The sequence below is a fragment of the Malus sylvestris genome, chromosome 2 (genome assembly GCF_916048215.2).
Source record: "Malus sylvestris chromosome 2, drMalSylv7.2, whole genome shotgun sequence".
Lineage (NCBI taxonomy): Eukaryota > Viridiplantae > Streptophyta > Magnoliopsida > Rosales > Rosaceae > Malus > Malus sylvestris.
The window spans coordinates 20,636,707-20,658,819 of NC_062261.1; the positions used below are offsets into that span (position 1 = coordinate 20,636,707).

Here is a 22,113-nt window from a genome sequence, read left to right on the forward strand (position 1 = left end):
ATACTTGTAGAATATGAAAGACCAACTTATATTAAAATAAGAGTAACGATACAAAAACTAAATTTACAAGCTAAATGATGTGTCATCAATAAAAATGAATATGTTTATTAGCGTTTAAGTTATAATCTAGTTATTAACTATCACGCTATTTGATTTACAAAATTTTATCTACAAATTTAATCTATTATAAATAAACCACCTCAATACATTTTGCCAATCCTCTCTCCCATTTCCTTTGTTCCCTCATTGGTAAAAAGCGAACTTGTGTATCAGTATTTGCCAGGCACCGTTGCTCTCTCTCTCTCTCTCTCTCTCTCTAAAGTCCAAGTTTTCTCTCTCTACGATACCTTACTCCTCCGCCAATATCTCCTCCTTAAACCCTGACCACAATTGTCACACACTCTCTCTCTCTCTCTCTCAACAAAAACGAAAAAATGGTGGGTTTGTCTCACTGCCTCTAAATTCTCCAACTTTAATTCATCTATCTTCGTGTGTTGGGAAACTAATTAAATTCTTTCCATTTCTTTTAATTTATGTGGTTCATAGTTTGGTCCTGCAAATCTTCTTCCCCACTGGCTGGAGGTCCTGCTGACTGAGAAGTTCTTCAACGCTTGCATAATTCACGAGGAGGCAAAGAAGAACGAGAAGAACGTCTACTGTCTGGACTGTTGCATCAGCCTCTGCCCCCACTGCCTGAACCCTCACACCTCTCACCGACTTTTGCAGGCAATAATTCCTTAAGTTTTGAACTTTCCCTCACAGTTTCACCGCTTAAATAAAAATTACACTCAAAGTTTTGATGTTTCATGCTTAATTTCTTCTGAGAATTTTCAGATAAGGAGGTATGTGTACAACGATGTCATAAGGTTGGATGATGCTGCCAAGTTATTTGACTGTTCTTCCATTCAGGTGAGTAAAAATTTCCCAACTATTTTGCTTAATTTAACTTTCTGGGTTTCTTTATTTCTTCATGCAGATCATGATCTACTATAAGTTGGGGTTTTTCTTGTGAATCCCAAAAGCCAAAAATTTTTAAGTTTATTTTTTGCTTGCTTAAAAATTGAACTATGTTTGGATTCAAAACAACAAACAACCATGTTTGAGTTCAATTCTTTGATTCTAAAGCTCCCTTTTTTCTGATATTCTTTGTGTTGGTGAGCATATTCTCACAAAGGGCCACTGTTTCTCTCTCTCTCTCTCTCTCTCTCTCTCTCTCTCTCTCTCTCTCTCTTAACTTTCTCTCTCTACAGTCATACATAACCAACAGTGCAAAAGTGGTATTTTTGAACCAGAGGCCACCAACAAAGAATTGCAGAGGCTCCGGCAACGTCTGCATTACCTGTGACAGAAACCTGCAAGACCCCTTTCTCTTCTGCTCCCTCCACTGCAAGGTTAACTTTTTCATCCCCCATAAACCCAAAAAACCCCAACAATTGTTCGATTATTTTCACTTGGGCCTCTCTGATTTCTCATTCTTTCTCAGTTTTCTCGAAAACCCTTTTTGATTTTCCAGTTATTCTCTCTCATTTTTTGGTTTTTTGCAGATCGATCACGTTATAAGAACAGAAGGTTGCCTTTCCAAGTATCTCCGCGAGTGCAAGTTCATGGCTTTACCTGAATCCGGTTCAGACGACGGTCTGATGACACATGACTCGGTTCTCGAACCCGCCGGTTCAACCCGAACCTCTTCAGGCTCATATGGGTTGGGCGAGGTGGGCTGTTTGGCCTTAGCTTGCACTGCCACTACTGAAATTGTGAGGAAAAAGAGAAGTAACATGTCGGCATATCGGGCTGCTTGTCGGCCGGTTTTTTCACCCGTGTTGGAAATCTCGGCCGGGTTGATGAACCGGAGGAAGGGGACTCCACACCGGGCGCCGCTGTATTGAATTTGTGCATGAAAATTGGAAAGTAGATAGCATGAGTAAGTAAAAATCATATGGAGAGCAATTTTTGGGGCATGGATTTGTAAACCTTTGGTAAATTAAGTTTATACTCTTCTGTCTTGGACAGTCTTCCACACGAGGGTCACAAATTAATAAATAGATGACACTTAGTTATGGTTAATTATGTGTAATATGTTGTAATTACCTTTAGCCATGGGTAATTTTTAGGTGTCATTTTTCTTATTGATTGGTGTGGTGATAATATCGGGGTGGTTGATTCTGTTATAGTTGTCTTGCCTAGTCTTAATAGTCATCTTCTTTATGGTCTTGTCTTATAGTATAAAAGTTTGATCACAAGGAATAGGAGTTGTAATTTGTAGCATGTTCATAGATAGCATAATTTTAGTAGCTGACGGAGTTAGCCAAATTGAGGTTAAATAGTAAGATGGAATTTCAAGAGCTTGCGGAATCTCTTTATTATTTAGTTAACTTTTTTTTATGACAGCTCTGGAGTTACAGAGCATTAGTGCTTTGTTTTTCTTTCATGTTATCAAGAGAGAAAATAAGGAAAGATTAGTATCAGATCCTTAGTTACTAATGTATTTGATTGAAACCTTATTAGGCTCAAGGTATAAAATATCGATGATATCGGAAATATAGGTAGTCCAAAAACACGGAAATATCGATGGAAATATCGAGATATTATCGATATCGATAAAAATTGATTAAAAACCACGGAAATTGTAAGAAAAACTTGGAAATTTTTATTGAAACTTTGGAGAATGTTTATTTAGTCAATTATCTATTAGTTCATAAATAAAAAATTAGAAGGAAATGCATTACATGATGGATTTAACTGATTTAAGTTGATTATACAGCGAGCTCCCAAACACTGTGAGTGTAGAAAATATGTAGTAATTAATGAAAAAAAGATTAAACACACCATAATCATTTATATATAATGATTTACTACAATATTTTACACTTTATGCATTGCATGTGCAAAAGAAATTGTCAAAGATTCATTGTCATGTGCAAATTTGTTTCTTGCAAAAAGAATTCAAAACAAAACCATATATATAAATATTTTAGCATATGTTCACAAAAACATAAGTGATATGATGGTTAAGGTCGAATCCCCTTGGTGTTATTTTAGCATATTTTCATTGTCATATGCAAATTTGGGTTTTATCTCGCGATATTATCGATAATATTGCGATATATTCCCAAATAATGTATTAAAATCATTGAAAATATTGTATCTCGATATTATCGCGATAATATCGATATTTTAACGATATATTAATGGATAGTGTATAAAATATCGCGATATGAAAAAAATGTTAATATCGGCGATCCTTGATTAGGCTTCAAGATTTTGATCAAGGTCCCTAGCATTAATGCAATAATGAATTTACATGTCAGTTACATAATTTTTAAAATAAAAATTAATAATTGATTTAGGATTTTAATACTCACACCTTTATTAAACTCCTAAATAATTTTCAATTCAAAACATTTCCAAAATAAAAAAAAATAGAATAAGTTTGTACCCCTTAATTTTTTATAAAAAGGTTTCCAATTTTTTAATCTTATATATACCCATTCATGTAATTTTTCAAATTTTTAATCTTAAAATGTACCCATTCTTAAATATATCAATTTGTTGTAGTAAAATGAACTCTTTTTTTATATAAAATCTATTTAATTTTTTTCTAATCCATTTTTAAACTTATATGGGTACATTCTTTTTCTTGATTTGAAAATGTATCCATGTCAAGTTTAATCAAAGAAATTTACTAATGTTATTCAGCCTAATATCTATTGTTTTTTTGTTAATTTTGATGAATGTACCCATGTTTATATACATATATATAGACACACACACACACAAAATATATTGGAGAGTATAATTTATATTTTAATAATTTTAATCCACAAATTATGGGTTTTTTAATTTAAAATCTCATTAATACAAACAACTATAAATTTCATATTTTAATTAAAAAATATAGTAACCTACATAGAAATACATTATCACATTAATTTCAAGGACTTCGATCAAAAATTGAAAACCAACAAGGTTTCAGTCAAAGAATATTAATAGTTAAGGACCGCATTCAAAATGTTTCAAAAAAAAAAATATCTCCCAATTTTAGAGGGGCTTGGATTTGCTCTCTGTTGTACTGGGTAGGTTAATTTCAAACCGTTGGATGTGGCTTATCTTTTTCTTTTTCTTGTTTACAGAGTAATGATGAATAGTGACAGTGTGCTGCAGTGTGTAATGGTGGAACAGTTACTATTGGTGGTAAAAAGTTTATCACTTTATACTCAGTTTTTGCTTTTTTTTTTTCGGTTCTATTTCCTCCAATTTTGGGGGGCTACATTTAAATTTCGCATACCTTTTGTGCTTTTTTCAGTTATTGAAATAAATTTTTTTTAGCAAATCGATATTTTTATACATTAAGACTTACTTTAACCTTTGAAGTAAAATTTAAATTTTTAGGTTTTAAACTTATTTCAACTTGTTCCAACTCTTCGGCAAATATAAGTTTTAACCCAAAACTCATTTATGGGGCAAATTTAGCCAAAGATTCCTTCTGGGTTAGTGGAGCTAGCTCACTATATATGTGTACTTTTTTTATTTTTGTATTTATAAATTCATTTAATTCAACGGCTAAGATCTAATATGATCAAATTCAATTGTAAAAAAAGATCTAATAGTCTAAATTTATAAAATTAAATTAGGATAGTCTATATAATTTTTTTTAAAGTTAATTTAAGAAAAAAAAATTATCCTAAATTCATTGGTTAATACTTCCGGGCTAAAATTTTAACCCATAAAGGGTTGGAAGAGAAAAACTATTTATGGATTAAAACCTAAATTTTCTGGGTTAAAAATTGTAGGTTTTAACTCAAGGGTTGGAGATGGCTTAAGGAGATGGTGAGTTTGGTTGAGCCAAACAATGGGCAACCTAATTTTGTATCCAATTCGTCATCTACAAGATTCGAACATAAGACCTCTCACTTACAAGTGAATAGGAATACCACTAGACCGTAATGCTAAGAGCCAGTTTGGGATTGTTGTACTTTTTTAATAAATTGTTTTTGCTGTTCTTTAAGAATAATCAGCTGCAAAATAAAGTAGTTGTGCGTTTGATAAACTATATTTTTAAATGTGTTGTAAGTATGAAAAACAGTGTAAAAGCAATGTCTAGAAGGAAAAATAATGTCATTGTTTAAAAGGAAAAATAATAAAAGGGGCTTGAAAACTTTGAATTTTAACGATAAGAACAAAATAAAGGGTAAAATAAATAGTACCATGATTGACTTTTTAGTGTAAAAATGTGGTTTTTCGTTAAAGTGAACAATACCGAGAGTTTTTCGTTAAAGTTCCCTTGTTTAAAATTAATGAGCTTATTACCAGAATTAAAAATATTTCAATCTCAACTCCACTTTTTATTAAAGCATCTTTTAAAAGTAACCTACAATCTGCTATTAAAAGCTATTGTCTGGAGGCTATTAGTCTTAAAATAAGCAGTCTATTTCATTTTTATCAAATACTTTTTTACTGCTTAACTTTAAAGTGAAACAATTTTTGGCAATGTTCTAAAACACAGCCTAGGCGGCACCTAGTTGCTGGGCGGTTGTGAACTTGTTGTACATGTGTCATCCTACAATACTCCTCACTATGGTTTACTCTTTTTCCATTTTAACATTCTTTTATTATCTTATCCATGAATTTCATACAAGTATAATTTTTTTTAAGTGTCAATATGCACTTATTTACAAGATATACAAGAAATTTACCTAAATCCGCCTATGGGTGACACACCCCGACCGAGATCAAGGCATGTTGGCCGTCACGTGAGGGTGACATAGCCATGTGCACAATGCAGAAGCAATAATGATAATAGAGAATATAAATAAATGAAAACCAACTCATAAGAGTATTAGTTAAGACAAGTGCTGGAATATATGTGAATACACAATCAGAGCGTAAGTAGCCTAAGTTCAGTTTAGAAAACAAGTACAAATTAAACGACACCCAAAGATGCCCTACATTTGTGATAGTCTGTCAGAACCTCCACTAATCCTCGTGAGCCACCAACGAACAAGCTTATCTAAAACCTAGAGGGGCACAAAACATAAAGTGTGAGTAGGACAAAACAAAGCTTTTCAAAACCATTTCATTTATCAAATGCTCTAACCCCTCGTCGTAAAACATGTATAATTTTCCCAGAAATAGAATATAAATATATGTAGATATACAAATCATGTTTCACATAACCATATTCATAAGTATGCCATGCCAAAATATAAAATAGAATAAGTAACTCAGGTGAAAAAAATTTCATGGATAATTAACATATTAGCCGAAACCTCTGTAGAAGTCTATACGACGGAATTCATAGCTCATTAGTCAATCTAGCCGGAGTCACTGCAAGTGACCTATACGGCACTACAATGCACATGAGTCGGAGCCACTATAAAGGTCTGTACGACAAGAATGGGTGTAATATAATTATGCTCAATGCTACGCTCTCATTATAGCTGTGCGATAAATCGCTAGTCACCTACGAGTCGGAACCACCTATGATGGTCTGTACGACAAGACTGTGCACCTAAATTGGATCCAATGTGAGCATATGGTGCGGGAGGTGACATTATATACAGGCATGTGCCATATCTCTGGCTAAATCACTAACAATGGGGTGCAGGTTTATGAGCTCAATGTTTCTCAATTAATCACAACCGTTATTCACATTCAAATTCATAAACTCACCTGGGGCTTACCTGAGGGTCCACAACACCACAATTATATGTATATGCAAACATCATATGCATATTTCTAAATGTAAAACATTTGGCATGGCAATTTAAATCGTAACTCATTTAAATGCATTTTCTGGGAAAGATACCAAGCATATACATATGTACTTAAAACCAAAAGCCCACTCACTGGTATGTCAAAGGGTCATAGCCCCCGAGCCACCCTTGACTGTGCTCGTCCTCGAGATAGGTCTTACCTATACGCAAAATAACTGAATAAACGTTATTTAAAGCACATAGACAAAACTAGTTAATAACTTCTCATACATTGCTCAAATGGGAGGTTTGAATATGCCAACGTGACCTACACAACCTCATGAACATCCCCATATTTTTAGAAAAATTTTCTGACCACCCACGCACCAGCCAAGGCACGGCCAGACGCGCCGCCCACGCGCGGGTAACCCTGATGGAATCCTAACTGTCGTTAGGAATATTCTGGGGAATATTCTGTTAAAAAGCAACATAAACCGTTAAGTCTACCTGACGGCGTTAGAATATTCCGTCAAGTTTGACGGAATATTCTCTGTCTTCTTCGTTCGAACTTCGGCGACCGTCGCCGTTGCCGGAACCTGGAAAATCTTAAAATCTTTATAACTTCTTCATTTTCACACCAAAACTCATGAAACTTATACCAAATTGAAGCTTACAATGAGTAGAACACATTCTTACCAATTTCAAGCTCCAAAAATCATAGAATCATGCTGGAAAATTCCTCGATAATCCTGCCAAATTGCAACTCGTCGAAACTAGGTCTCCCGACGTCCAAATTGCTTAGTTTTTCTTCTCCAAGCTTCGTAAGGATGTTCTAAAGCTTCCTACAAGCTTAAAATATCATGAAACATGCATAATTACGACCACATGACAATACTCAAATCAGGGGTGATGGTTTCTCAGGGTTTTAAGGGTTTCACGATCTAAAAATGGCATATATGAACTCAAAGACTGGCAAGGAGTTCGAATCTTACCTTCTTGACGTCGATCCGTGCGTGTATGGTTGGCTCCAAAGTTCGTCCATACAACTGTACGGATTTTCAGAAAAATCCGAGAGGGAGGAGAGAAAGAGAGCATGGGTGTGGTGTGTAGGTGTGTTATGTGGTCCTAGTTTGTCCCCAACAAACCAAAACAAAACACTTAAGTCCTAAGTATTCCAAAACTTAGGAAAAATTAAGAATGAAACCGCAACCAACATATCACACACCAAAAGGTTCAAAGGTATAATTGTAATTTCATGCCGTCGAAAATAATACTCCGAAACGAGCTATGACAAGGGAGCCTAAAGGCTAGGCACTAGCCTGCCGCCCGACTAGCGTCTAGCATTTTTTAGAACCTTAATTTTTGGTAAAAAAAGCAATACCAAACTACCTAAGTGGCATTGAAATAAGCGTTTTAGGCTACTAAAGTAATTTCAAATCAGGACTAATTAGCCTTTGGCATCTAGTGGTATTGATGAAGCTATCAAGTTTGGAGTACATGAATGACGATAACAATATATATTTGTAAAGTATTTAATATGTAATTGTGGTTGGTTAGTCTTATGATTACAAGAATATCGCTTTGTTGTGACACTTGTGGATGCCTGGTACAAATACTTGTGGATAACTTTTTCTTTGTTTGAAAAGGAAGTTACTTTAAATACAAAAATATTACTTTTATCATATTTTTTATATCATATTTGTACTATTTCTCTAATAGAGACGAGACTCACATGATACAAATGTATTATAAAATGTGATAAATGTAATATTACTCTTTCAAATAATGGAAAAAGAAATGTAAAAAGAATTTTGTATGTGTTGTAGTCATATTTAATATAAGAATATGATTGTGTAAATCCTAGTATATTTGGAATATCTATAAATATTCTCTATGGCTAGATATTAGCATATTAGAGTTGTAATCCTATTAGGGTAAGAAATTAACATTTGCTACAACTATAAATAAAGGCACAGTGAGGTGGAATACCACACACCTCACAATTAAATCTCTCTCTTCTCTCTTGCTACCGGTCTCCCCCTCTCCATTCCCCTAGAATAGTTCAGTAAATTAAGCCTACAACAGTTTGATAAATTTTTGGTTGAAAAAGAATTGTGGCTGATCTTGAGCATGTTTGCACATTTACTAATGACTCAAAAGTTTCTCTCTCTATTTATAACTGAGAGATCTAAAGTTGCCTAATTCAATACTAGAATTATAATTAATTTATAATGTGGCCATGTCTTACCTAAAATAGAATATCATTGTATAGAGAAATGTTTTCATGATTAAATTATATGGAAGGTATTATAAGGAAGAAAACTTACATGAATTGAGTTTAATGTCACGTGGCATTCAGTTCCACTAAAATAATAACATGTGTTGAAAAACTTACACATATTATTATTTCATTGAAACAAAATATCATAATAGCATGAACTCACTTCATGTAAATCGTGATTACGTTGTACACTCTGTCTCCCAAAAACCTGGGAAACCTACTCTACAGTCCCTTTCCTTGTACTAAGAGCACTTCTAGTGTAGGAATGCCCCCCCCAGGGCAACTACCTATTGTATCCCCTCCAATGAATAGTAACTGCCTTTAATGAATAGTAATTGCTTTTTGCATCTCCACCCCTAACTAAATAGTCATGGCAATAGGTAATAAAATATTAGTATTTTTTACTTTATAAAATAATACAAAATAATTTTATTTGTAATTTTGGATAAGATTTTTAATCGTTCTAATTGTGCTACATGTCATTATCCGAAAATATAATTTTTGGTGATAGATTTTGATAAACATTTTACCCAATGTCGTCGTGCCATGTGTCATTCTTTTTAGAATCGTTGATGATAAATTTCCAATAAGATTTTTAACCAATCACTTTGCACCACGTGTCACAATCTATTTGCAATCTTTGAGGATAGATTTCGATCAGATTTTTAACGAATGATGGTGTGCCACGTGGTACTATCTACAACCTAATCCTTTCTTTTTCTTCCATATAACCCACCATCCATCCTAAGAAATAACACACCAAATCAAAATCTTTATCCTTATTCATAGTTTCTGCTTTCTTCTTACAATGTCTTCTTCAAGGATGTTGTGGGAAATCGATAAGCAAGAGAAAGAATTGTTTAAGCAAAGGGAAGAAATGTTCAATCTCCAGGGGGCAAAAATGAGATGGAAGAGGAAGATGATGATGATGAGGAGCATAGTAGGAGAGACGACGAAGCAAGAAGCCAAAGAGCTTCACATTCTCGTCAAGTCATCCAAGATGTAGCTAAGATCTCCAATCCTAGTCGTTCCTCAAACATTGATAGAAGCAGGCAAAGACGATGTAAGGATCTCTTGGACTATTATTTTGTCGTAACATTGCATTCCCTAATACATACTTTAGACATCGTTTTAGAATGGAATGACATTTGTTCAACAAAATCATGATTGTTGTTTGCAACCTTGATTCTTACTTTGTGCAAAAGAACGATGCTTTTGGTGTTATGGGTCTCCTTCCTAAGCAAAAAATTATTGCTGCCTTGCGAATGCTTGCATATGGAGCATTTGCATATGGGAAAATCAACCATTCTTGAGTCCCTGATGAGGTTTAGCTCTGCAATCGATCTATCTACACCATAGAGTACCTCCGGGGACCTACAACAATGGACTTGCAAAGTCCTTTGAAGAAGGGTGAAATGCAAGGTTTTCTTGGCATGATTGGAAGCATCAACTGTATGCACTGGACCTAGAAGTGCATGGTAAGGAGCTTATAAAGAGAGAAAATAAGCAAAAAGTATCATTTTGGAGGCGGTGGCATCATTTGATACATGGATTTGGCATGCTTTTGTCGGTGTTCCGGGAGTTGAAAATGACCTCTATATCCTTGCCCAATCCCCAGTATTCAACGATGTCATATAAGAAAAACCACCAAGAGTCACATATTGTGTCAACGGACATAAGTACTACGGACCATACTACCTAGCAGACGGCATTTACCTAAGGTGGACATCAATTGTCAAAATAGTGCCACATTCACGAAGTGAAAAGGAAAAACACTTCGCAAGTTATCAAGAGGGGTGTAAGAAGGATGTGGAGCGTTGTTTTGGTGTCCTCCAAGGTCGTTAGGCGATTGTTAGTGGTGCTGCTCGATTGTTTGATTTAGAGTCCCATCAATCAATCATGATGACGTGTATCATTCTTCACAACATGATTGTGGAAGATGAGTACGATTATGATGCCGTTGATGATTATGAGCTAGACACGATGAACAATTCTAGAACACAAATATATTGTGCTCATGATGCCACCGAAAAACCCGTGCAACACGAGCCATTAGAAAGGGATGGACGATACAATGAAAAACTCATTCAACGATATACTGCAGTTCAATCTTCATACATTCACAAAGCCTGACCAATTGACTTGATAAAGCACCAGTGGGAATTGAAACAAGCTCAAGAAACTTAAGTTCATTTAGTGTGTGTGTGTGTGTTTTTTTATTTGGTATGTTTATGTAATTTTATTCGGTGTGTTTTTTAAGTTCATTTAGTGAGTCTTTTTTTTTTGGTAGAAAGTGAGTTTTTTTATTTTATTTGATGTGTTTGTAATTTTATTTGGTTTTTTTATGTAATTTTATTTGGTGTGTTTATGTCCTTTGAATAAAGATTCTCTTAGTTTAAATAAAGTACCAAATTAAATAAATATACTCTTTGTTTAAATAAAGTACTAAATTCAATAAATTGGAAATTACATAAAGTACTCAATTCAATAAATAAGAAATTACAACCCAAAGTGATTGGAAAATTATGGGCTTCAATTAAAAACAAATTCCCTAGTCCGTCGTGAATGGAAAATCATCACCTAACCAATTTGTGGTGCTAGGACCATCTCCTCTTGCTCTCGCTTCTCTTGCACGCCTCCTTCGCACCTCGTCCGCTTTCTTCGAATTCCAAAAATATTTAGAATTCAGAGACATCGCCTCTACAGGCTCCTTCATAATGTCACGATCTTCCCTTCTTTCTTCTTTAAGCTCTTCCCTTTCTTGCCTAAGTAGCTCTCTTTCTCTCTCATTAGATTGAAATAATCTCTCAGCAGTTGCAGCTTTTGCCTTATCTCTAACCTTATCAGCATCAAATTTAGCCATTTCCTGCACCAAAGTCAATTCACCTTGGCGAGCAAGTTTTTCCATATATTTTGCATAATCATTCTTGGAAGCACTTCATTTTCTCTTTGAAGCCTTCTTACCTTGAGGCCTAATTGGATAACGGGTCGACCCCGACCCTTGTTCAGGGGTCGCTTTTGGCACTTGTTTTGTGTCGCTTTCATGAACATGCAAGTCATGATCAGGCGTAGAGTGTAGAGGGGTGTTGTTCATGACAACTTCAAGACTGACAGGCACAACTCTGAATTTAGGACAATCTTTGACAATATTCCAACATTCCCACCGGGTGAATGATTTGTTTTTATTTTTGGCATTACACAAAGCTTGTGCTTGAAGTGTCTACACAATGCGGGAGAAATAATTATAATCAAAGTAGCTAAAGTAAATTTGGGTTTAGTACAAACAAATAAATAATATATTGTTACCTGATCTGCAAAATTTTCCCCACTTCGAATATTACTACTAGCTTGTGCCAAGGCGTTTCTCCAATGAGTAAACGATTGGTTGAGTATTCTCCAACGACTTGTGAGTGATTATTCTGTTCTTTTCCCACCAATTTTCTCAAGAAAATAGGTATGAATATTGCTTCACATTTCTCGCAACTGTCATTACCCGTAATCGGATCATGAGTAACTTCAACCCAGCTAGAACACAACGTAACATCTTCAATAAGAGTCCAATTCGTAGCTGCATCATTAGCCATTTTGCTGGAAACAAAAATATATAGAAACTTTAAGAGAAAGATTGGAATGTGGTTGAAAGTATTTGAGAAAATATGAAATTGTGGTGTAAGGTGGAAGCAAATGAAAAGATATTTAAAGAAAAGTAAAATAATATATTTTTTTTATTTTTTTCCGGACATTTTTTTATTAATTTTTTACATTTTTTATTAACTTAATTAATTTCTGCCGTTGGTTTAAAAAAAAAATTGAAGTCCAACCCTCCAGATTGTGCCACGTGGCACAACGGTAACATATCTTTTTTTTTCTTTTGTTCTTCTTCTTTTTTTAAAGGCAAATAACGTGGACTATTGATCTAGAATCCAACAGCTAATATTGTGCCACGTCATTTAGCTGTTAGGGGAGGTTTGAAATTTTTTTTTACCGTTGGAAATCCAACGGTCCAAAAATAAAAAAACTGAAAATATGACTTTAGCCCTTGAAATTCAATTTTCGTTACATAAGACCCGACATAATTTAATTGATTAAAACTCATTGACTAGACTCCACACAAGCAAATTCATTAACTATGTTTGACTTCACCATTGTACATTTTTTGAATGCCTAATATACCCTTAATTACATTTTTGACCTATACAATATACGGATTAAAAGGTGAATAAATGATTCTTGAAAAGAGAAATAAGCATTAATATACATACTGTGATTCGATCACAATATATATGATGTAATTTAACAAATATGTGGGGAATCAATAAATATGCCTAATAGTTGTGCTAATATATGGAGAATAATTTACCTACAGCATAAAGAAATGTTATTTACCTCAAAGTTATTTTACAAATAAATATAGGTAAATTATTTTACACACACATATATAATAATAATATTTTACATATAAATATAGGCAAATTATTTTACACGCACATATATAATAATAATAATAAAATGTGCCTTATATATTAATACATGTAAAATAATTTATCTACAACATATAGAAATGTTATTTTATTCAAAGTTAATTACCTACATTTTACATATAGATATGGGTAAATTACTTTAAATAGACATACATATGGTAACAATAAAACGTGCCTAACATATGTACTAATACATGCAAATTAATTTACCTACAACATTAATTTACCTATATATTACATATAAATATAGGTAGATTATGTTACACACCATAATAATAATGTGACGAATATATATATATATATATATATATATATATATATGTAATAGTTTACCTACAAAATATAAAAATATTACTTTATTTCAAATACATATGATTATAAGTGGCTAAAAAAGCGTCAAGAGGAGTAATTAGAATTTAATGCCCATATTATGTGGGCATGATTGAATCCAAAATTGGAGGGTTGTGTGTGAGAAAAAGATAGAAGGGTTGTGGCATATGTTGTAAATTATATGAAGTAATAGGTCATTTATTTTCTAATGTGGCAACATATTTGAATTCTGGGTTTATATTGGATGCTTAAAGATAGGTGGGTGTTAATCTAAATATTACGAGTTGTATAGGTCTATATCTAAAAAACCCAAAAAAAAAATCCGTTTAAATCCAATGGCCAAGAGGGTGCCACGTGCCCCCAGAAACAGTACAATTTCTGAATTCAAACCGCGAGCCCCACTGATGGAAAAGCTGTCAGTGACGTGCCCCTATACGCACGTGTTATGTTTGTGCATGACATAAATTTTCTAATAACGTGGCTGACCGTCAGCCTTGCATCAGCACACCCATAGGTGCTCAAGCATTCGATTCACACCTCCCTTCTCACACGGGCCCCCCTTTGCCCAATCACCCTGGAGCAAGGAAGGGAGGCAATTGGATTGAAAAGGTCCCCGGTCCACCGGGCATTTGTTACCGCTGGACTTGCTCTAATGGTTTAGACTTAAGGCACAAAAAGTTTGAATCAGAGTCATCAAAGCCCATCATAAAGCAGCTATGTTTATTGGAAACAACAACTATTACGCATTTTCCTTTCCATATAAAGCTTTTTTCATTGGAGTTCATTAAATTTTTCCCAAGTGTAATGCAACATGGAGGAGGATTCTCTCCCCTTTTAGCTAATCTATCTCTCTCTCTTTTCTCTCTTACTTAAACGGTTACGAATAAGTCACATCAATATATTTTATATTGATTTTTTTATAGACACAATAAAATAAAATAAACAAAGTGCGAGAGGAGAAGAAGAAAGGAAATAGAAATAGAAAGGGAGAAAATCTTACTCTATGCAACACACTAACTAACTTATAGCATGTTGCCAAATCTTTTATTTAAACCAATGTTCTTTGCTAATCTATGAAAATTTCTCACTCTAACTCACTCTTCGTATTGTACATTTTATTTTAAATTAGTATATCTTGAGTTTATCTTATCTTGTAAGAGGTCAAATTTATTTGGGTAAATTATGTTTTACCACTTTAGGTTTGGGTTTTAGGTTTGAGTGCAATTAAAAGCTCATACAACATTTTAAAAACATTTCAATCTCATACTTTACTTAACATTTCATTTCAACTTCACACATCCGTTAAAAATTATGTTAAATGGACCATGAATTTATGACTTAACAACATTAGATTCCATTATTGTACTGACTTGATTGCCAAACTTATTTTGTCACATACTAGCCCGGGCCCCCACCACATCCCGGGCTCAACTTTGCCGTAGCATGATATTGTCCACTTTGAGCCCACACCACGCCTTCACGGTTTTGTTTCTAGGAACTCACACGAGAACTTCCTAGTGGGTCACCCATCCTGGGAATGCTCTCACCCGAACTCACTTAACTTCGGAGTTCTGATGGAACCCTAAGCCAGTGAGCTCCCAAAAGACCTCGTGCTAGATAGAGATGGGAATATACTTATAAGGCTTACATGATCAACTCCCCTGGGCGATGTGCAATGTTACAATCCACCCCCTTAGGGGCCAGACGTCCTCGTCGGCACATTTCCGGCCAGAGATTGGCTTTGATACCAAATTGTCACATCCCAGCCCGGGCCCCCACGACACCTCGGGTTCGACTCCACCGTAGCACGATATTGTCTGCTTTGGGCCCCAACCACGCCCTCACAGTTTTATTTCTGGGAACTCACACGAGAACTTCCCAGTGGGTCACCCATCCTGGAAATGCTCTCGCTTGAACTCCCTTAACTTCAGAGTTTCGATGGAACCTGAAGCCAGTGAGCTCCCAAAGACCTCTTGCTAGGTAGAGATGAGAATATACATATAAAGCTTACAGGATCCACTCCCCTTGACGATGTGGGATGTTACATATTTCATTACTGACATGGCTACGAAACTTATTCCACGTGGCCCAGAAACTAATTAAAAACTAATCTTTTTGTAAATGTTTTCAAAAATTAAAATTTGTGAGCAGCCGTCAAATAGACCTAGTATTCGTGTAGTGTTTTTCATGTTTGTATCGCTTTCATGTCATACCCGATATCTTAACGGATTGTGTCGTGTAAGACTTGTTAAAATGAACAGGTAATATGATCCAATCCAAACTAGACCCATTAATATTAACAAATAATATGACCCGGTCCCTTACCCATTAAAGAAAATATATTTTAAACTAATAAATAATCAAATGAAAAACATAACTAATACTAAAATTACTACATACGTTCCACATTGCCACAATAAATATTACTTCAAAACATAAAAACACATTTTTCTTTCAAGATCACTTTAAATAGTAATTAATGTTGAAGTGCGGAAAATAAAAATAAAAAATATAAACGCTCGTAATGACAAACTTTAGAAATTTTGTGAAGTGCTCAATTTTGAAATTTGCCATTATAATCACATAAACTATAGATCGAAACTTAACCGTTGATTGTCATTTACATTTACCCTCCATTCTTCTCACCAATTTTTTTTTTTAGATTTTCTTTTTTGAAAACGTGATCTTTTAGATGATGCAGGAAGATGAATGGTTTCGTTCATGTATTATATGCTCAGAGTTTTACCATTAGTGAAAATATTGCTCGGCGTTTATAAAGTCTCTAGAAACTATAAACATCGACTTTTATTTCAGTTAACTTTAAATATCGGAACGTAATATCAACAATCCGAACCGTTCATTTTTCTACATCCATTAAGAGAGTTTTCAAAAAAAAAAAATTCTGAAAAACAAAATTCGGTGAGAAAAATAAAGCGTAAACGACAATTAACGGTTAAATATAAATCTAAGGTTTATGGATTATGGTAGTGGATTTCGGAGTTGACCCCTTCACGATAAAACCTTCATGAAAATTGTAAAACTTGTCATTACAAGTGATTTTAAATTTATTTTTTTAAAACATTTTTCACACTTATTATTATGAATTTTATTAATTTTGCACTAAAAAAATATTCATGGGGATTTGGAGGGTCTTAAAAATCTAAACGATGATGTAACTATCATCTATGCATTGATGATACAATCACGAGTATTTATATATTCTTTCACATTTTTCGCACTTGTACATTAATTAATATGATTTTTTATTTATTTTGAACTCCCTTAAAAATACTATTCATGAGGGTTGTAAGGTTCTAAATGTTACATCCCACATCGTCCAGGGGAGTGGATCCTCTAAGCCTTATATGTACATGCCCACCTCTTCCTAGCACGAGGCCTTTTGGGAACAAACTGACTTTGGGTTCCATCGGAACTCCGAAGTTAAGCGAGTTCGGGTGAGTGCATTCCCAAGATGGGTGACTCCCTGGGAAGTTCTCGTGTGAGTTCCTAAAAATAAAACCGTGAGGCTGTGGTTGGGGCCCAAAGTGGACAATATCGTGCTACGGCGGAGTCGAGCCTGGGATGTGGTGGGGGCTCGGGCCGGGATGTGACAATTTGGTATTAGAGCCAATCCTTGGCAGGAAGTATGCCAACAAGGACGTCGGGCCCTTAAGGGGGGTGGATTGTTACATCCCACATCGCCTAGGGGAGTGGATCCTCTAAGCCTTATATGTACATGCCCACCTCTTCCTAGCACAAGGCTTTCTGGGAACTCACATGAGTCGCTACATTAGACTAGATCAAATCACAGAGCGAGTCGGTGAAGTCGCCTACAGGCTTGAGTTGTCTCCAAAATTGTCAAAGGTGCATGATGTTTTTCATGTTTCTATGCTTCGTCATTATGTTTCTGATCCATCCCACATGATACCTCCGGAGCCATTAGAAATTAATCCAGACTTGACATATGACGAGGAGCCAGTGATGATTTTAGACTGGAAGGATAAGGTTCTTATGAACAAAATTGTGCACATGGTGAAAGTTTTGTGGAGGAACCATTCAGTAGAGAAGGCTACTTGGGAAACAGAGGGTTGTATGCAAGATTTGTATCCACATTTGTTTTATGGATATTGATATGTTGTGTGCTGGTGTATAGAAATTTCGGGGATGAAATTTTATTAAGGGGGTAGGTTGTGACGACCCTTCCTGAATGAATATATATATTTTATCCTTGAATACGTGGAAATGACAATTATGCCCTCGTTGGTTTTGTGACAGAATGGTATCAGAACCAATCTCTGGCCGGAAGTGTGTCGACGAGGACGTCGGGCCCCTAAGGGGGTGGATTGTTACATCCCACATCGCCCAGGGGAGTAGATCCTCTAAGCCTTATATGTACATGCCCACCTCTTCCTAGCACGAGGCCTTTTAGGAATTCACTGGCATCGGGTTCCATCGAAACTTTGAAGTTAAGCAAGTTCGGGTGAGAGCATTCCCACGATGGGTGACCCCCTAAGAAGTTCTCGTGTGAGTTCCCAGAAACAAAACCGTGAAGGTGTGTTCGGGACCCAAAGTGGACAATATCGTGCTATAGCGGAGTTGAGCCCTGGATGTGGTGGGAGCCTAGGCCAGGATGTGACATGAAAAGTTCAAATGACAATGTATCAATCTCAGAGGATAAAACATTTACGAGTATGACCTTATGAGAGATAATAAAAAACTTCATTAGATCGTTGACTCTAAAACTGAAAATATGTCGTTTTGACTATACTAATATTATACTAGTTAATTTGAATTTCGGACAACAGGTCAAGTAAAACTTATCTCAGTAATGATCATAATCCTGGCCCGGGCGCCCACCACATCCCGAACTTGACTCCGTTGTAGCACGATATTATCTGCTTTAGGTCCCAACCACGCCCTCCTAATTTTGTTTCTAGGAACTCACACGAAAACTTCCCAGTGGGTCACCTATCCCAGGATTGCTCTCGCGCGAACTCTCTTAACTTCGGAGTTCTGATGGAACCTGAAACCAGTAAGCTCCCAAAAGGCCTTATGCTAGGTAGAGATGGGAATATACATATAAAGCTTACAGAATCCTCAACTTTGGGCAATGTGGGATCTTACAATCCACCCCCTTTAGGGGCCCGACGTCTTTGTCGGCACACTTGCACAACACGGTAAAGTGGCTCTGATGCCAAATTGTCACATCCTGGCCCGGGCCCCCACCACATCCTGGGCTTAACTCCGTCGTAGCACGATATTGTCTGCTTTGGGCCCTGACCACGCCCTCACGGTTTTTTTTTGGGAACTCACACGAGAACTTCCTAGTGGGTCACCCATCTTGGGATTGCTCTCGCGCAAACTCGCTTAACTTCGAAGTTCTGATGGAACCCGAAGCTAGTGAGCTCCCAAAAGGCTTCGTGCTAGGTAGAGATGGGAATATATATATACAACTTACAGGATCCTCACCCCTGGGCGATGTAGGATCTTACAGTTACTCGCATGTAAACCCGTTAAGGACATGTTGTTAACGGGTGACCCAATAACGATCCGATTAGTTACCGTGTTGACCCAAAACTCATTATTTTGGTGTTGTTTTAGTGTCATGTTAACGGGTCATGTAAAAAATTGTCAGGTCTACCATTAAACCCTAACTAACACCCATACCATTTCACTCTATATACACTCATCCCCCAACGGGCCCAACCGTCATCCCAAAAATCATTATGGAGATTGTCGAACTTTTGCAAGAAGCATATCAAGTACTTTTTCAACATTTACTTACATTTTTACTAAAGATTGGTTTTACAAATATTTTCACCAAAAGCGGTTTGAGTCATTGTAAAAACACTTCCAAGCGAGCCATACAATTATTATTTGGGCGTCAGATATAATTCATGTGAAGATACATATTTAATACAATTACCATTTGACCGTCAAAATGATAATTATATTAAATACAATAATTATATTTTAGTTTAATCCGTAGTTTAGCCGTTCCATCTCTCGTCTGGCTATGTGTTAGCGCCGTGCAGAGTTATAGTCTTCCAAGAAATTATTTTTAAATGAATAGTGCCAAGCTGTTTTTTAGCCCCCTTAATTACTTATTATTTTTAAGTTTGTTATTTAACTTTATTGGTTAATTGAATTAAACTACTATATTGAAAGACAACATCTTAAATACTAAAACTACAACAACTTAAATAAAATGAGAGGGGTGTTTATGAAAAAAGTGTTTGAAGTGAATAGAATGTGAAGAATGAAATAAAATGAGATAAGATAGTATGGAAGGGTGAAACTGATGTGAGAAATGGTGCAGAAATGACTTAGGTATTTATAGAATTTTTTTTTATTTTAAATTTTGTCCTAAAAAAATTTCAAAATCCAACGGTTATATTACGTCATGTGACCATTGCTGTTGATAGATTAGGCTCCTCAGACCGGCTGGCTAGCTGGCAAAGGATGCCTAGCCTGCTAGTCATCTGGTTGGATTTTGGCCCGGTGGGTTGGCCCATACCTCCATTGGATATGAATTTTGTGTCAAAAAATGGTATCCTTCGGCCTATGGCTTTATGGTCGGCCTAGTCCAATCGAATGAGCTATGTTAGCCCTCGTCCAGATAATAGCCCTACAAGAAATTATTTTTTAATGAACAGTGCTAGACCATATTTATATACCATCTCCAACCGAAGGTGGCTATTTTTAGCCCCCTCAATAATATATTAATTTAAGTTTGTTCTTTAATTTGATTGGTTAATTGAATTAAACTGCCATATTAAAATAAGGTTTTCAAACATATTTTGAGTGCCACTTGTCGCTAAATGAATAAGCTTCCAGACATATTTTGAGTGCCACTTGAAGATGTTGCTATTTGAAAATTATTGAAAAAAGTAAAGGAAAGATTATTAGAAGAGGTAAGAGAGGGGTGTGTATGAAAATAGTGTTTAAGGTGAATAGAATGTGAAGAATTGAAATAAAATGAGGGTAAGATAATATGGAAGGGTGAAAAAGATGGGAAAGATGGTGTAGAAATGTGTTAGGTATTTATATAAAAAAAAATAGAATTTTTAATTTCGTCTTAAAAAAAAATCTAACTCGGCCCAACTGAAATGGCTAGCTGGATGGCTAAAGATGGCCAACCCGCCGGCCATAGCTGGATTTTGGCCCCATGGGTCCCAAGATTTTTTGGCCTAGACCTCCATTGGAGATGAGTTTTGTGTCAAAAAGGCTATCTTTTGGTCTATGACCCTATGATCGGCCAGGTTGGAAATGGCTTTAGGCTATCTCCAACCGAATGAGGGCCAATTGGCTCGTTTTAGCCCTCTAGCCTTCCAAGAAATTAATATTTCAATGAACAGTGCAAGACCATATTTCTTACCATTTCCAACCGAGGGCCAAAGGGCTATAGGGCCAAACATAATTTATTATTTAAATATCAAAACTACAACAACTTATATTTAAAAATTACAACAACTTAAATTTAAAAGCTACAAATTAAATTTAAAAACTGCAACAACTTAAATTTATGGAAAAAATGAGAAATTTTCAATATATTTTTAAAAAAAAATTTGGTTGAAAAAAAAATTCAAATCCAATGGTAACTGATATCAGCATGATGTCAGCTAGTCGTTGGATTTGAATTTTTTTGGGCTATTATTCACACACCTTTGAATTCAATCTCTTTCAAATCAAGTTTGCAATGAATTCCAACTTTGGATCCTCTTCGAATTCCAACTGAGGGTCCTCATCCAATTCCGAATTGGAAGAAAAATGGGCGCAGATGAGACGAGAAGATGAGGAGTCCAATGAAGAAGATGAAGCATGGCACAACACACAATATGTGACAGCCATGGCTACGGCCATGGTATGTCAGCCAACTGAGGAACAACCTCAATATGGTGGCTCTGTTGTTGGTCGCTTTTACAAACCACGAACCAAAGTGATGACGCATGCCAATTTGATGAACAACTACTTCAACCCTAACTCAGTGTACACAGAAGAGGATTTTAGACGTCGCTTCCAGATGAGGCGTCATGTTTTTGAGAGTTTACTTCATGATGTCTAGCAGGTCAATCCATACTTTCGACAGAAGCTGGATAGAACAGGCTGCCTTAGTTTCTCACCTTATTAGAAGGTTACTGTTGCACTACGAATGATGGCCTATGGTTCCCCAGCTGATTCGATGGATGAAACATATGGTATGTCTGAGTCTACATGCCTTGATACTCTTGCTAAATTCTGTAACACAATTGTTTAGTTTTACAAAGAGGAGTACCTTCACGAGCGAAATCAAGAAGATATGGATTGGCTCATTTGCAAAGCTGAAGAC

General features: G+C 35.6%; 1 protein-coding gene across 1 annotated transcript; it reads left to right on the forward strand.

Annotated features, from left to right (window-relative positions):
• The first annotated feature begins 233 nt into the window (after positions 1-233).
• On the forward strand, positions 234-2,485 carry LOC126604699 (protein RGF1 INDUCIBLE TRANSCRIPTION FACTOR 1). The gene is made up of 5 exons (XM_050271991.1): positions 234-437; positions 547-726; positions 835-909; positions 1,251-1,391; positions 1,545-2,485. Exons 1-5 carry the CDS (start codon positions 435-437, stop codon positions 1,884-1,886), a joined length of 741 nt encoding a protein of 246 aa, XP_050127948.1. The 5' UTR covers positions 234-434; the 3' UTR covers positions 1,887-2,485.
• Positions 2,486-22,113: the final 19,628 nt, after the last annotated feature.

Bases quoted from the DNA above. Each gene is read 5' to 3' on its own strand.
- LOC126604699 (XM_050271991.1), top strand. The intron at 727-834 runs GCAATAATTCCT...GAGAATTTTCAG, and splicing joins CCTCTCACCGACTTTTGCAG to ATAAGGAGGTATGTGTACAA. The intron at 1,392-1,544 runs GTTAACTTTTTC...GGTTTTTTGCAG, and splicing joins TCTGCTCCCTCCACTGCAAG to ATCGATCACGTTATAAGAAC.